The sequence below is a fragment of the Onychomys torridus genome, chromosome 7, assembly GCF_903995425.1.
Source record: "Onychomys torridus chromosome 7, mOncTor1.1, whole genome shotgun sequence".
Classification (NCBI taxonomy): Eukaryota; Metazoa; Chordata; class Mammalia; order Rodentia; family Cricetidae; genus Onychomys; species Onychomys torridus.
Genome location: NC_050449.1, coordinates 82,505,178 through 82,519,829, shown reverse-complemented (window position 1 = coordinate 82,519,829; position 14,652 = coordinate 82,505,178). Strand labels below are relative to the sequence as shown.

Below are 14,652 nucleotides of genomic sequence, written 5' to 3'. Positions count from 1 at the left end.
ATCCTACAGGGCAGTAGTCACGAATAAGACAGTGAATCAATTGGTCTTTCAACACTTTTGAGAAGTCAAAAGGGATGACAGATTCTCATCAAAATAATTTTCAATGAACTCCAAATGCCAAAACATCACTGAAATCTTTTAGAAACTTAATTTCAGAAGAGAGTTTGTGTGTGAAAGAGAGAGCCTGTTTCCTCCCAGAGCAGGAGTAGCCATGGGGTTTAATGTGTTGAAACTTCTTCACCTTGGATAGGGGAGGGGAATGAAGAGTTTCCTTTTCGTTCAGCTATCTCTCCTAACTACCCTATAAGGGTGTTCCTTATATCCCGGATTTCTCAGGAGACTAGGGAGACCAGTGACAGCAAGTCAGAAGCAGAATACAAGCCCAAATGTTTCTGACTACACGAACTGGAGGAAAGCATCAGAGAAGTCCAGCCTCCTGCACAGGGGGCGGAATACTGTTCCTAAACTCAGTGATGCGCAGGCGCAGAAGGCGGGAAGGTCTCGGGCCCACTTCTCCGGTGTGCGGCTGCGCACTGAGTCGCCGCCGTCCCGGAAGCGCTGTGCTGAGTTCGCGCCACGTCTCTCCAGGGATCCCCTCCCAGCTCTCTGCAGTCCCTGCGTCCGAGGACCAGGCCCGGAGCATCATGGGCAGCGAGGCCCCTCGAGCTTCATCCTTCCAGATGCTGCTGCTGCTGTTTCTGCTCCTGCTCCGGGCCGAGCGACTGCGGGGCGCTGAGCTCACCTTCGAGCTGCCGGACAACGCCAAGCAGTGTTTCCACGAAGAGGTGGAGCAGGGCGTGAAGTTCTCTCTGGATTACCAGGTGCGGCCCTAGCCGCGTCTCACCCGGGCACTAGCGCGCCGCCATCCGGAGAGGCTAAGATTAGCCACCAGAGGCTGCTGCGAGGGTCTGGGATAACCCCGACCGGTTGACATGCCCCTGAAAAGAAACGTTTGTATCATCCAGAGCCCACCCGAAGCGGGCTAGGGTGGTTGGGGAGTTAGGCAGGCTACAGGTGCGCGCCGAGGATGGGGAGGCCCGTCGCCAACCCGTGTCCTGCAGAATGGACCAGAATGACCTCCCCAGGTACCTTTAACTCTTATGAACCCCAGTATTGGTTAGCGGACACAGGCTGCAGTCCTTCTCAACTGTCTCTTGGGCTGCATTTCTTGTAGGTACAGAAGCCAGCCACATCTTTTCCAGTTGTGGTCGGGGTGAGCTAGCGGCTGTGATTAAGGGGTTTTGGAAAGGAGGGTTCAGCACAGATTTTTGAGCCCTGGCAGTGTTCACAAGGAGAATCCCCCACCGCCCCCACCTCCCTTGTGGTTACTCGGCTTGTTTTTTACCATATGGCTCAGTGAAGTCAGGTCCTGCAGGGACATATCTAATAGCTAACAGTTGCTTTGGTAAAGGGTCTGCTCCCTAGGGTTAGTGAGTAGGTCAGTATTGGAGGAATGAGAGATTATATCGGGGCAAGACTTCTAGAAATGAGGTGACACAGGCAGCCCAAATGGTGCACACCCAGCAGCCCTTCAGTGGTGGAAGCTCTGAAGGATGCTTCTGTTTGAAGACAACCTCGTGTATGCTGGAGTTACTGATGAGACCACTCTCACATCGGTGGACAACATGCAAAGTGTGTGTATGTGCCTGTCTCTGCATAGGCAGTTTAAGAACAAGAACAGCCTTCTTAATGATGTGGCTAGTGAGGCTCCAGAAGCCATCAGGGTAGGCATTCCCCACCAACGGGTGGGTGGGGTGTCTATAACCACCAAGGAGACAAGCCTCTGGGCGTGTCTGTGAGGGAGTTTCTCCATTAGCTTGAAGTGGGAAGAACCTCCCTAAGATTGGGTACCATCATTCCTTGGGCTGGAGTCCCAGGCTGAATAAGAAGGAGAAAGCCAGCTGAACCCCAGCATTCATCTCTCTGCTTCCTGACTCTGGATGCCATGTGACCAGCTGCCTCGTGCTCCTGACGCCTTGACTTCCCCTCCATGATGAACTAACTGTGCCCCAAACTGATTTGCAGCTAAAATGAACCCTCCCTCCCTCCCTCCCTCCCTCCCTCCCTCCCTCTCCCTTCCTGCCTCCCATTGCTTCTGTCAAGTGTTTTGTCCAAGTAACAAGAAAAAATACTGAGTATCATCATGGCCATCGCCACTCATTTAACTGCTCAAGCTCAGCAACATGGGATGTGTCATGGCATTTGTGTTGGCAAGTGGTGAAGGTCCAATTATAAAATGCTTTACTGTCACTGTTACTGTTAGGGTCAGCACTTCAAAGTCTTGGTTGCCCCCAGTAACACATCCCTTTTGTGGTTGTCAGGTTATCACCGGAGGCCACTATGATGTGGACTGCTATGTGGAGGACCCCACGGGGAACATCATCTACAGGGAGACCAAGAAGCAGTATGACAGCTTCACGTACAGGACGGAGGTCAAGGGCGTTTATCAGTTCTGCTTCAGTAACGAATTTTCCACCTTCTCTCACAAGACCGTCTACTTTGACTTCCAAGTGGGTGACGAACCCCCCATTCTCCCAGACATGGGGAATAGGGTCACAGCTCTCACCCAGGTGAGTGGGCGTGACAGGGACAGGACTCATGGGACCCTCCTGCTCTCAGCAGGCTCCTGCTTTTCTGTCCTTGTCTTAGGTCATGAGCAAGAATCACCACCTTGCTCTAAAAGACTGCCCCCCTCTGGTCCCCTGCTTTTAGCCAGAGCCGTCTCCTGGCGGATGCTTCTCTTCTTCACCCTTCCAAATGTCTTTCTCTGGCACAGCACCTCTTTCAAAATTACGCCATGTACCTCTTTGCTGTGTGATATGCTCAGATTGTGAGGACCAAAGCCGTGCATCAGGAGTGTGTTGGCGAGGGTAACACACTCATAACAAACCCAAATGTCAGTGCCTCGCACACCGGGAGCCTGTTCTCAGAGTGGCTTGGCAAAGGCTGGTGGGTAACTTGGGAATCCAGGCTCTTTTGTTTTTATTCACATTTCTTCTTCATTTTTCCCCCGTTTTCTTTCCTCCCCTCCCTTCTCCCTCTTTATCTCTCCCTCTCTTCCTCTTTCTCTTCCTTATCTTTTATTTATTTACTTTTTTTGCTGAACTCAGGCCTTGTGCCTGCTAAGCACACGCTCCAATACAGAGCTATGTCCCGAGCCCCAAGGCTCTTTCTTACCATACTTCGCCCTTTCCTCAGGCTTTAGAGTTCACTGCCTTTGAATAGCAAAAGAAGGAGAGATGAGAATGGCCCAGCTGTCCTGTCAAAGCCGAGGCCTCCAGTAATACACATAACTTCCAGTCATGCCTCTTTGGTGAGCACGTGTGTAGCAAGTCAGGATGAGAGGATGGCTACCAAGTACTGTCTTTGAACAGCAAATCTCCTCTGGGGAAGAGAAATCATGACGTTTTTGGAGGATGGGTAGTTTCCATTGACTCCCATGGCTCTCAAGATTATCAGCCCCAGCCTCCATCCTGAGTTCTCCCTCCTTCTGTTTAAGCTCCTCCTTCCTCCCACACACAGGCTGGGCTTCCCAAGGGTGAGGACTCTGGGATCTGTTTGTCTTCTTAGTTTCAATACTTCAGTGTAGGAGGCATTGCACCCAAAGGAGCTCACCAAATATGTGTCTTATGACTGATCACCATGGCCTGGGGAACCTGTAAGACAGGAATAACTATCCATGGCGATACTTATTTTAGGACCAAAGCCAGAATGTCTCAAGTCTCCCAAGGAGGCCAGCATTTCCCTGTTTGCCCTCTGAGGAGACCATATGTTCTGTTTCTTTTTGGCTCACGCCCAGTTTTCCACCAACTCTGGACAGTTGGAGGATAGAGGTGCATTGCCCAGTACAGTAGCCAGTATGCACGTTTAGCTGTTTAAATAAAAGTTAAAAGATCCAGCCGAAGGTAGAGACTCTTTTGTCGGTCACTGATGAAACTGGAAGATTCTGTAAGCCTGAGTTTAAGGGCTCCCTTGTGCACCGATGGGAGAGAAAGAGAGAGAAAAGGTTAATGAGATAGGGCAGCAGAGAAAGCCTTTCCTGGAGCTTGGGTTCCAGTGTGATGGATCCTGTTGCAAGGAAGAGGGCAGGTGGAGTTTGTGAAGTTCTTTTACCAGCCTGTTTTCACTCGATATCATATGGTTCCCCTTTTAGCCAGAGCCTGCTTTCCCACATCCCCTGAAGCAAGGTAGGGTGTCAACTAACTGAAATTTTGTGGTAATGAGCTAAAGAGCTTTCCGGTAGACTAGCCCCAATGGGAGAGCCAGTGGATGGGGAGAGAGCGTGCATTTAGAAGGTTAGGGTAGTGCTCTCCAGTGGGTGTCACTGTTGGTGACATAATGCTTTGGAGAAGGCTTATGCCATGTGTCCTAATTGTGTGCTGTGGTTTGGATATGATTTTGGCCCCCAGATGTTCATATGCTGGAGTCTTGGTCTCCAGGGTAGCAGTATGGAGAGGTGATGGACCTGTGCGGAAGTGTCAGGCTAGGGCCAAGGGTCAGAGGAATTCCCAGTTAGTGGATCCAGTTGAACAGGAAGGTGCAGTTGTTGCATACAGCTGTACAAGGAGGTAGGGTTATTACATATAGATAAACAAGGAGGCAGGGCTGTTATATACGGTTGAATAAGGAGGCAGGCTTAGTTAATCTTGGTAGGAACTCTCTGTGAGGTGAATCTTCAGGCTGTAAAGATCTGGGGGAGAAAGCTACAGTGGACATTTTCTTCAGAGACTATCAGCATTTGCACTAGGACCATGAAAGAAGGCTTCACCATTTTCCCAGGGTTCTAAGATGCTGGAGTCCTTGACCATGCCCAGGTCAACAGCTCACATCCACTTAGGACTTCATTCATTAAGAGCTTCCCCCACTACCTCCATTAGCATTAATCAATTCTATTTTACATTTCTATTTTTAAAGATTTATTTATTTTTGGTTTTTCGAGACAGGGTTTCTTTGTGTAGCTTTGCGCCTTTCCTGGATCTTGCTCTATAGACCAGGCTGGCCTCAAACTCACAAAGATCCACCTGGCTCTGCCTCCCTAGTGCTGGGATTAAAGGCGTGCGCCACTGCCGCCTGTATGACTGTTTTTGCCTGTAAGTATAGCTGTACACCATGTGCATGCAGTACCTGAGAGGATCAGAAGGCATCTCATCCCCTGGACTGCAGTTACAGACAGTTGTGAACTGCCATTTGGTGCTGAGAACCAAACGATGGTCCTCTGAAAGAGAAGTCTGTGCTCGTAACCATAGGCTTATCCACGAGCCATCTGTCCAGTCCCATTATTATTAATTTTTGTGAGTCAGTGGATTTAGTTGATTACTTTTACTTATCATCCAGAGCTTGGGAAAAAGGTTATTTATTGGAATGTAGTGGCTGTTCCTCGCCCAGCAACAGTTAACTGCCTATAGATCCTCAGTAAGAGATTGGGCCTTGTGACTTCCTCCATGACAGAATATTGACAGCTCCAGTTTTGTGCAGGTAGTCACAGCTGCTGGAGTAAGGACTCATGCTCTTCAGCAGGCCTGATATATTAGTTGCCCATTGCCACAGACATGGTAGCTGAATGCTGCACCCATCTCTTTCACAACTCTGGGTGCTGAGAGTCTGGGCAGGCTCAGTGGTCCTCTGCTCATAGTCTCACCGAGCTGAGATGGAGTTGTTGACCAGATTGTGCTCTTACCCAGAAGAGGAAGCATCATCTGCGTCTTGTTAGCCAGATTGTTGGCCAGATTCAGTTCTGTCTGGTCAGATGGCGAGGGACCCTGTTTCATTGCCAACCATTATGCTGTCAGCCCCTTGAGACGTTTTGCTGATTTTTGTAGGGTTTGTCTTCTTTCAGCTAGAGAGAGTATCTGCTAAGAGGGTTTGTGTGAGTAGATCGGGCCACAGGATCATTTCCCCCCCTGTCTTAAATTCAGCTGTGCCTAGTAACTGTAACCCCAGGAGTGGTGGCTCCCCTTTCCATGAATTCCTGGGTGGGGAGGGAGCAAGGGCTGCTGGTGGTGTTCCAGACATTTTCAGAGATCTGCCTATGACATAAACTATCTTAGCAGGCATAAGAAGTGGTATGTGTTACACGTGAGCATGTGTGTATATGCACGGTTGTGTGTTCACATGTGTTTATGGTTATACATAAAACTATTGGCATCTGTTATACAGTAGAATAAGCAGTTAATTCAAAGTTGGGCATAATTGTGACTAGTTCACACTGCTGTTAATTAGCTTGTGTGCCTCAGGCAGTTCATATAGCATCTTTGAGCCTCAATTTCCTTATCAATAAGGATAAGTAAGCTACAGTCTAGCTGTCTTTCACTGAGGGTGGTGATCATGCCTGTCAGGGCATGTGAAATTAAATAAGAGAAACAGGATAGGGTTCAAAGCATGGACAGTCCAGTCAGATGCTAATTCTATCACTTACTAAATGTGTGATTGGACAAGTTACACTCTCTGAGCTCCCGCTAGGCTTTTCCATAGGATTATGAAACCACATAAAGTGTTTAGCACAGACCCCTTAGAGGCATCAGTAGATGATGCCTAGGATGCTGTTATGAACCTTGGCTGCTAGCTCCTACCCTGGCTGACTTAGGGTTGACAACTGACTGCTTTTCTCTTCTGCTTAGATGGAATCTGCCTGTGTAACTATTCACGAGGCTCTGAAGACTGTGATCGACTCCCAGACACATTATCGTCTGCGAGAGGCCCAGGACCGGGCCCGAGCTGAAGACCTTAATAGTCGAGTGTCCTACTGGTCTGTTGGAGAGACTATTGCCCTCTTTGTGGTCAGCTTCAGCCAGGTGCTTCTGCTGAAAAGCTTCTTCACAGAAAAACGACCCATAAACAGAGCAGTCCACTCCTAGCCACGCTAGACCACTCCACAGCCCCTTGCGCCCCAGGGTCTCCAGTTCCTGCAGGGATGGAGGTGTGACACAAGGTACAGGGAGAGCTGCAGGGAGAACAGAGGCCACGTTGTTGTCTGTGCACGTGTCTGATCCTTGCACTCCAGCAACTGGAGGTCACAGAGCCAGTAATCGGAAGCATCTAATTGTGTTGTGTATATAACATTGACCAAATGGTTTACGGGTCAGCCTAGGGATTGGCCACTGTGGGGGGCAGCAGTGATCTAGCATCTAGTCTGTGGGAGAACTCCAATGACCTGTGCTTCCAGGGTGGCTTCGGGTTCTGCCACTGCTCTATGGTACATGGGTCATTGGGTTGTTGTGTCCTCATCCATCTGGAGAAGAAAGGAACTCTCGGTTTTTGCCTTTCTTCCCATGAGCCTCTCTGTACCTAAGGATATCAGGTTTAATCTGAAAGCAGTAGGGTCAGCTATACAACCAGGACCCAAATGGAGAGTGAGTGCCCTTGGTGATCTCTATCTCTTGGAGGCTGGACTGTGCTAATAAAAACCAAGTTTGAGCACTCTGGAGGGGTGTGCCTCTATTTTGTTGTCTTAAGGGTACTTCTAGCTTAATGGGGAGCAAGGGTGTAAACAGTGTGATAGAGAACAGTATGAGGTAGAGATGTGGAGAGGAGCCAGTGAACCATGCCCTCCCAAGGGAATGAAAACAGGAAGACCCCTTCCCATTCCTGTCACTCAGCAGGCTGTGCAAAGACTGTATACAAACGCATTCCTCTGTGACAACAACCATGCCATGTCTGCATGATCTGCTCCCTCATTTCCTGTTAATTGAAAAATTTAGGGTGGCACCATCACACTTGCCCCAGTGCCCTTGTCTTTAGGAAGGTATAATGCATACTTACAGAATATGATGGATCCAGACGGAAGATAGGCTGTCCATCTAAAAGAAAGCTAGCAAGGAATCTGAGAATCCAAGCTGACCATAACAGTGTGGGAAAGGGCAAAACAATCCTTTGAGATTTTGAGAAACCTTATTACTTAGCTTGGATGAAAGATAATTTTGGTTTCTGTGTGTTTTTGATGGTATTTTGTCTCTTATTTTGAAATAAGTACTGTGTATATTTAAGAGACTGTTTTGTGAACTGTAGGGCAGAGTGAGAAATGATAAACCTTCGTGTATCTGCTACCTAGGTTTACAGCACATCTCTCACATCTGGGCTGTCTCTATCCAGATTGACAGAGCACACCTGGGCTGCTACTTTTTTATTTTGTTTGTTTTGTGACAATTCTTGCTATGTAGCTCAGGTTAGCTTCCAACTCTTAATCCTCCCAAGGGCTGTTTTAGTTGGTGTGCACCATCACATGTAGCTTTGACCTGTACTTCTCAGGTGCTTCCTAACTGCATGCCCTTTGCCAGTCCGGCTTGTGTGGGAACCACCAACTTGAACATACTGTTCTTCAGTCACTGAAGAGTCTAAGAAGTCAAGACCATCAATGTAATACAACTTCTCTTGTCATTCTTGAGAGAGAGGGGGAGAGGGAGAGGGAAGAGATTATGTTCTCTAACTTTTAGAAAAAAACAAAAAAGGAATAGAATTGCTAATGTCTTCTGCATATAACCTTATTTAACTGTCAGGAGCACAGACTAAGGGAGACACTGCCTTATTCATTCAGTTTTGGAGAGAATGTTTGCAATGAAACTTACAGTTTGTTTATTCTTTGCCAAATATTTTTGGGCAACTATACTAGTAACAAGTTTAATAATTATCAAGGCTCAAAGACCTAATTTTTTTTTTTTTTTGAGCTGGGGATCGAACCCAGGGCCTTGCGCTTACTAGGCAAGCACTCTACCACTGAGCTAAATCCCCAACCATCCAAAGACCTAATTTTTAACCTGTCAAGTTTTATAGTTCTCCAGTTCATGAAACAAAATTTAAAATGAGAGATCTTTCAATAGAGAAATCTATTACGATATCTGAGCATGTACTAGATTACAGATCTCAAGTCACTTTGATGCCTTTTGATGCATCCCAGTAGTCAAAACCTTTACCAAGTTAATGATCAAACTGTCTTTCAGAGCCATGTTCATTATGAAGAGTTTTAGATACAAATTTCAAAATGTGGGAGACCTTATGGTTTCTCCAGCCTTCTTTGGGTATTCAAGAAAAAGAAGGCACTCCCTTGCTTCAAGCCTGTGTTCCCTGGGGGAGACTCCCATTCACATATAGGAAGAGGTGTTCAGTGTTGCATTTGAGTAGGAGATACTCAGTTGGTTTGGCCCTTTGGGTTTTGACACTAGGTCTACCATGCATCATTGTGTCATCATGGACAAGGTGATGAGCTGCTTGCTCTGAACTGCTCTTATTAGTGAGGTGGACATGAGAGTGTGTTCTGCCTGGTCAGGGAGTTGGGCCATATGCATCATGGTTGAGCAGAATCCACTCTCAACAAGAGCTATTTAAGCCTGGATGCTACCAACAGGAAGAGCTGAAAGGCACATCTGTTACCAGCTTACCCAGGAGACTGAATCCCTGTGGAAGAGAAAGATGACTTCTGACATCCCTTGAGGGTTAGTATTCTTAAGGGAAAGAAGGCTTTAAAAACCGAGGGCTGGGTACATAGAAGGTATAAGGTTGGCACTTTCAGGAACTTGTGTCTAAGCTCATAGGAAGGAGAAAAAGGGGGAAATTGAAAGATGAGGTGAAGAAGGGACAGGACAGAGATCTAATGAAATATGGTGTGCTTCATACCATTGGTTTTAAAAACAAGTGGAGCTTCTGCAGAGACTTTTGTTTTCTTAAAATATTTTCTAAACAGGGTAAAATAATGAGCATTCAGCCAGGAATCAAATTAATATATGCTAAAGGTTTATATTTTATCCCAGAATCAGCAGGGAATGTGGTCTCATAATGGTTCAAACGAGAGTTTGAAGAACAAATATTGGCACAGAGCTCAAGGTCACTGAGACAGGCTAGTCCGTAACCCAGGAGGATGTGCTATATGGAGAAAGCAGGTAGTTGCAGACATAGCTCAAGGTCAAGGCTTGGGATTAGATGGCGTGGAGAAGTGTGCAGAAATGTAGGAGTTTTTGTTTAAATGTTTGTTTGTTTGTTTTAAACATGTTTTCTCCCTCTCAAAAATCGAAGCCCCTGAGCTGTAGTTCTCACCACCCATGGAGTGGCATTGATGTCAGCAATCAAGCAGACCAGCGGCTCCATTTTTCTCTATTCCCAAAAGACTCATCCCTTGACCTTTCCAGGCTTGGGCTGGGAAGAACTTGCAGCCATTTTCTCTTGGAATTCCACCTTCATTTTAGACTGTTTTCTGCTCTTAATGTCTCCCAACCTTTATGAATAGTCCCCCACTTAATCCTGCTCAATTAGAATGCGAAGAAAAGGAGGAGGATGGAAGAAGGAAGGAAAGATACTCTTGTTGAAGATTCTGGGTGAATAGACAGTTTACAGAGTCTTGGAAAGGCGTGGCGCAGTCCGGCGGTGTTCTGCTCGGTCTACCTCTAGCATCCAGGGTCCAGGAACTAAAAGAGCCCATGCATCTGGAACCCCCGGGTCTTCAGCGTCCTCTCACAGCCCGGTCTTGTAGGCGTGACCATTACCGAAGCCTCAGTGGGGGTTGGAGCTTCCAGGTCAAAGCTGGAATGGCTACCCACTACAGTACTTTTGCTGGTTCCCCCCACTTCCTGTGGTTTCTGACTGGGATTGGCAGTACAATAGCTTTTCTTTGTTCCTCACTGGGGTTGCAGTGGTCGTGGGCTATAGTCCTTTGAGGGATAGTTCATCTATGGCCTTTTTTTAAAAAATTTCTCTAAGAAGATGGTTGAGTAAGACTTCTAAGCTGTGGAAATATAGGGATGAAGTTGTCAATGGTTTACAAAATTGTTTGCTACTGTTCTGACATTCCAAGACAGTGAAGCAGGTCCCACTAGGCTCTCTAGTGAATGCCAATCAAAGTATACTCTTTCTTTTGGAATTTGTTTCAACAGAATTTTTAAAAAGTCATATTTCTTGGGTTGTCAAGATGGTACAATAGGTAAAGGTGCTTGCTGCCAAGCCTGAGGATCTGCGTCCAATCCTGGGGACCAACACAGTAGAAGGAGAAAACTGACTCCCACAGTTTTCTCTGACCTCCACATGTGTACCATGGCATGTTCATGCCCTTCTCCAGTTCATACACACACATACATACAGCATGCATGCATGCTCTTACAAACAATATGTAAACAATTTAAAAAGTCATCTCTCTTGGCAGTTGTTTTCCATAGCAAAGGGGAATAGGTACAAGTGGGGTGGTGTTTTGTATGATACAAAAGGAAGAAAAAAATCACAGCCTTCTCTCCAGGATCAATATGCACTCTTCTGAGTACAACCTGGCTTATTATACAGTTTGCCTTCAAAAAGAGAAGAACTGCATTTCAATTAAAAAATGTCACCTTAATTTATAAGTCATATTTCCAGTAGTTAAGATACTAGCTTAAAAATGGATCCCTTGGGGTTGGGGATTTAGCTCAGTGGTAGAGCGCTTGCCTAGCAAGCACAAGGCCCTGGGTTCAATCCTCAGCTCCAAAAGAAAAGAAAAAAGAAAAAAAGAATGGATCCCTTGCCCTGCTTCCAGGCAACATGATCTCCTCCATGATCTTATGACTTACTGAAGGCCCACAGTGTTGGGACCAAGTGACAGGGATTGAAACTCTGAGCCCAAATAAATCTTTCTTCCTTTAAATCAATTCTCTGAGGGATTTTGCCACAGTGATGAGAAAATGCCTAACACAGATGCACTTTTAAAACACAGGAATGTTGAAAAAAAAATATGAAAAGGCTTTTCAGGAAATAGCAACCAAGTACAAAGAGGAGAAATGATCATGACATCTGGTGACCAGAACTCAACGTGAATTGTCACCCTAGGCTGTAGAAGGAAAGGAATGATAGGTCAATGGATACAGCTGAGAAGCTGCACAAGGGCACAGAGAGCCACAGATGGAGGGGGCCACAGTGACCCATGCATGAAAACTCTGTTTTCAGCCAGAGCCTCGGACATCTTGAGGCATCATGAGCGTGGGCCCAGGGGCCAGGTACAGCTTCTCAGCTTAAATGAGGGAGATGAGTTGGAAACTGGAGGGACATTGGGGCCATATTCGAGGTTTATTTTTCCAGACTCTTCCCTACTCTAAGACATTTTAAAATTTGGGGCCAGCAAGATGGCTCAGCTGGTAAAGGGCTTGGTACCAAGGAGGATGACTTGAGTTTGCTTCATGGAATAGACTCCCAAAGATTTTTCTCATTTCCACACATGCGCCCTAGACACATGTACTGGCACACACACACACACACACACACACACACACACACACACACAGACACACACACACAGACACACACACACAATAAATATTCAAAAATTCAAACAATTGCATGTTTTTCTGCTCATAACAACCCTAAATTACTATTCCTAGCAATAGTCAAATAGTTTATTGTAATCAACAATTCTGAACAACATGGCCAGTATTGGGGGGCAAAGTGGGTAATGTCCTAAAAAGCAAACCTGCAGGCCCATGCTCACAAACTACACTCTCAACATCACTGTCAAGGCCACCTGCTCTAATCCGGAGACCTGGTTGCCATTTCCCTTAGACTATGGTCTCTCTCCTAGAACATAGTTGAGTGAGGGTATTGGTGAAATTATTAAGGCCACTCCACGTAGTTAAAAGGGAGGTTTATTTTGTGGGGTAACTTACAATTGAAGGGGTAGGTTGCAGGGTCTGGCAAAGGTATAGCGCAGTCCGGCGGTATTCTCTGGAGAACTCTGCTCGGTCTACCTCCAGCGTCCAGAGTCCGGGAACCAAGCTAGAGACCTCTTCCCGATCCTTGGTCTTCTGCTTCCTCCTCCACTCTGCCTTGTGGGCGTGACCATTACCAAAACCTCAATGGGGGTTGGAACTTCCAGGCCAATGCTGGGATGGCTATCCACTACATGAGGGTCTGAAAGGCAGTCTGGTCTCAAATCTATTGTTGTATTGGGAGTTTCAATGCCACATAATATGTGTTATGGAATCTACTAATAAAACTCTCTCATCTCAGTAGTTAAGAGCACTTGTTGCCCTTGAAGATATCTGGCCACACTCAATTCCTAACACCTACATGGTGGCTCATGGCCATCTGTAACTCCAGTTCTAAGGGGATCTGATACCTTCTTCTGACCTCCATGGGCACCAGGCATGCATATGGTACACAGACATACATGCAGGCAAAACACCCATACACATCAAATAAAATGGCAAAAAATGGTATATATATATTATATATAATAAAATGGTATATGTATCTTAGTATCTATATCTATCTCTCTATCTCTCTATTTACCTATCTATCTATCTACCTATCTATCTATCTATCTATCTATCTATCTATCTACACACACCAAGAGCCTTTGAACCCCAGGAGTAATGTAATGTATGTAATGTAAATGTAAAGAGGCAGGATTCTTTGCAGGAATGATAGTCACTTTGAAGATACTGAAGGAGAGGCAGCACCACTGGTCACAAGGACACCAAGGAAACCCTGCCCAGAATAGAGCAGGAAGGGAGCAGAGATTTGTACCATGAAGGCCACGTGTAAACAGAACAACCTCTCAAACATGAAAAAGAAAAGCTTTAAGAAAACCAGAGACCTCAGTCCTCAGTTTCATTGGACACTCTGCACTTCAGGAACCATTGACACAGACAGAGTGGAGCTGCTGGTCTTCAGGGAATGAGAAAGAAATGATCAGCAAGAATGAGAAGTGAGTTACTGCTGAGGAAAAACTGGAAACTCAGTGCCTTCTGGGACATTTATTGGGAGAAAACTCTGAAGTGCTGCCTAGAAGGAACTCAGGCTAGAACAGACCTAAAGTCCTTTCCTTTGTTTATATTAGACAGAACCTATGTTCCTGGTTGTCCTGGAACTTACTAAGATCAGACTGTCTTTGAACTTGCTGTGATCCTCTTGCCTCTTTCACCCGAGTGCTGGGATTACAGGCATGCACCATTAGGCCAGACCCATAGACCAAAACTCTTGTAGTTCAAGTACAAAAGCTATGGGTGGCCAGCCTAAAATTTGAAGAAATTCAGGGGGTGGAACACACAAAACCATTCTTGAATGAACTACCCCAGAAAAATTCTATCAAGTCAGGGAAAGGCAGATGCCAGTGTGTGTGTGTGTGTGTGTGTGTGTGTGTGTGTGTGTGTGTGTGTGTGTGTGTGAACTATCTGGGAAAAAGAATGGGGCTCATGCAAGGAAGGGAAGAATGTATAGGGATGAATATGGTCTAAGTGTATGACATAACTAAATGAAAGTGTCTGTATGAAACCCATCACCATGCCAATAACTTTAAGCCCATAAAAAAGAGCATCGGCAAGCAAGCATTTTATCTACCAATTTCCATAGACCACAATGGAAAAATCTAGTATGAATATGTTTTATAAACCTTAATAATTTAAGCATAGCAAAATAGAGAATTAAGGGTGAGAGAAGTTGAAGAAAGTATAAATGCTAACTTTCTGTTTTTCCTGAGAATTTGGGGGTAATACTAATTTTAACAACTATGGAAAATAAGAATCAGTTCCTGCTCTAAGCAATTCTAGTTCTATTGCTTCATGTGTAGCATCTAACAGCTCTCTGACAAAAAAATCTGAACATTCCATTTTTATGAATGAGGAACACAGCTCAGAGATTTCAGTCAACTTTTCCCAGGGCAATCTGGCTAGTAAATGTAAGGTGAGGAAAACTGTTTACTCATCTTTCTAG

The 14,652-nt window shown here is 45.8% G+C and overlaps 1 protein-coding gene across 1 annotated transcript; it reads left to right on the top strand.

The window, feature by feature from the left end:
- The first annotated feature begins 519 nt into the window (after nt 1–519).
- On the top strand, nt 520–7,421 carry Tmed3 (transmembrane p24 trafficking protein 3). The gene is made up of 3 exons (XM_036193041.1): nt 520–821; nt 2,322–2,570; nt 6,618–7,421. The coding sequence occupies exons 1-3, from the start codon at nt 645–647 to the stop codon at nt 6,852–6,854; spliced, it is 663 nt and encodes a 220-aa protein (XP_036048934.1). The 5' UTR covers nt 520–644; the 3' UTR covers nt 6,855–7,421.
- Nucleotides 7,422–14,652: the final 7,231 nt, after the last annotated feature.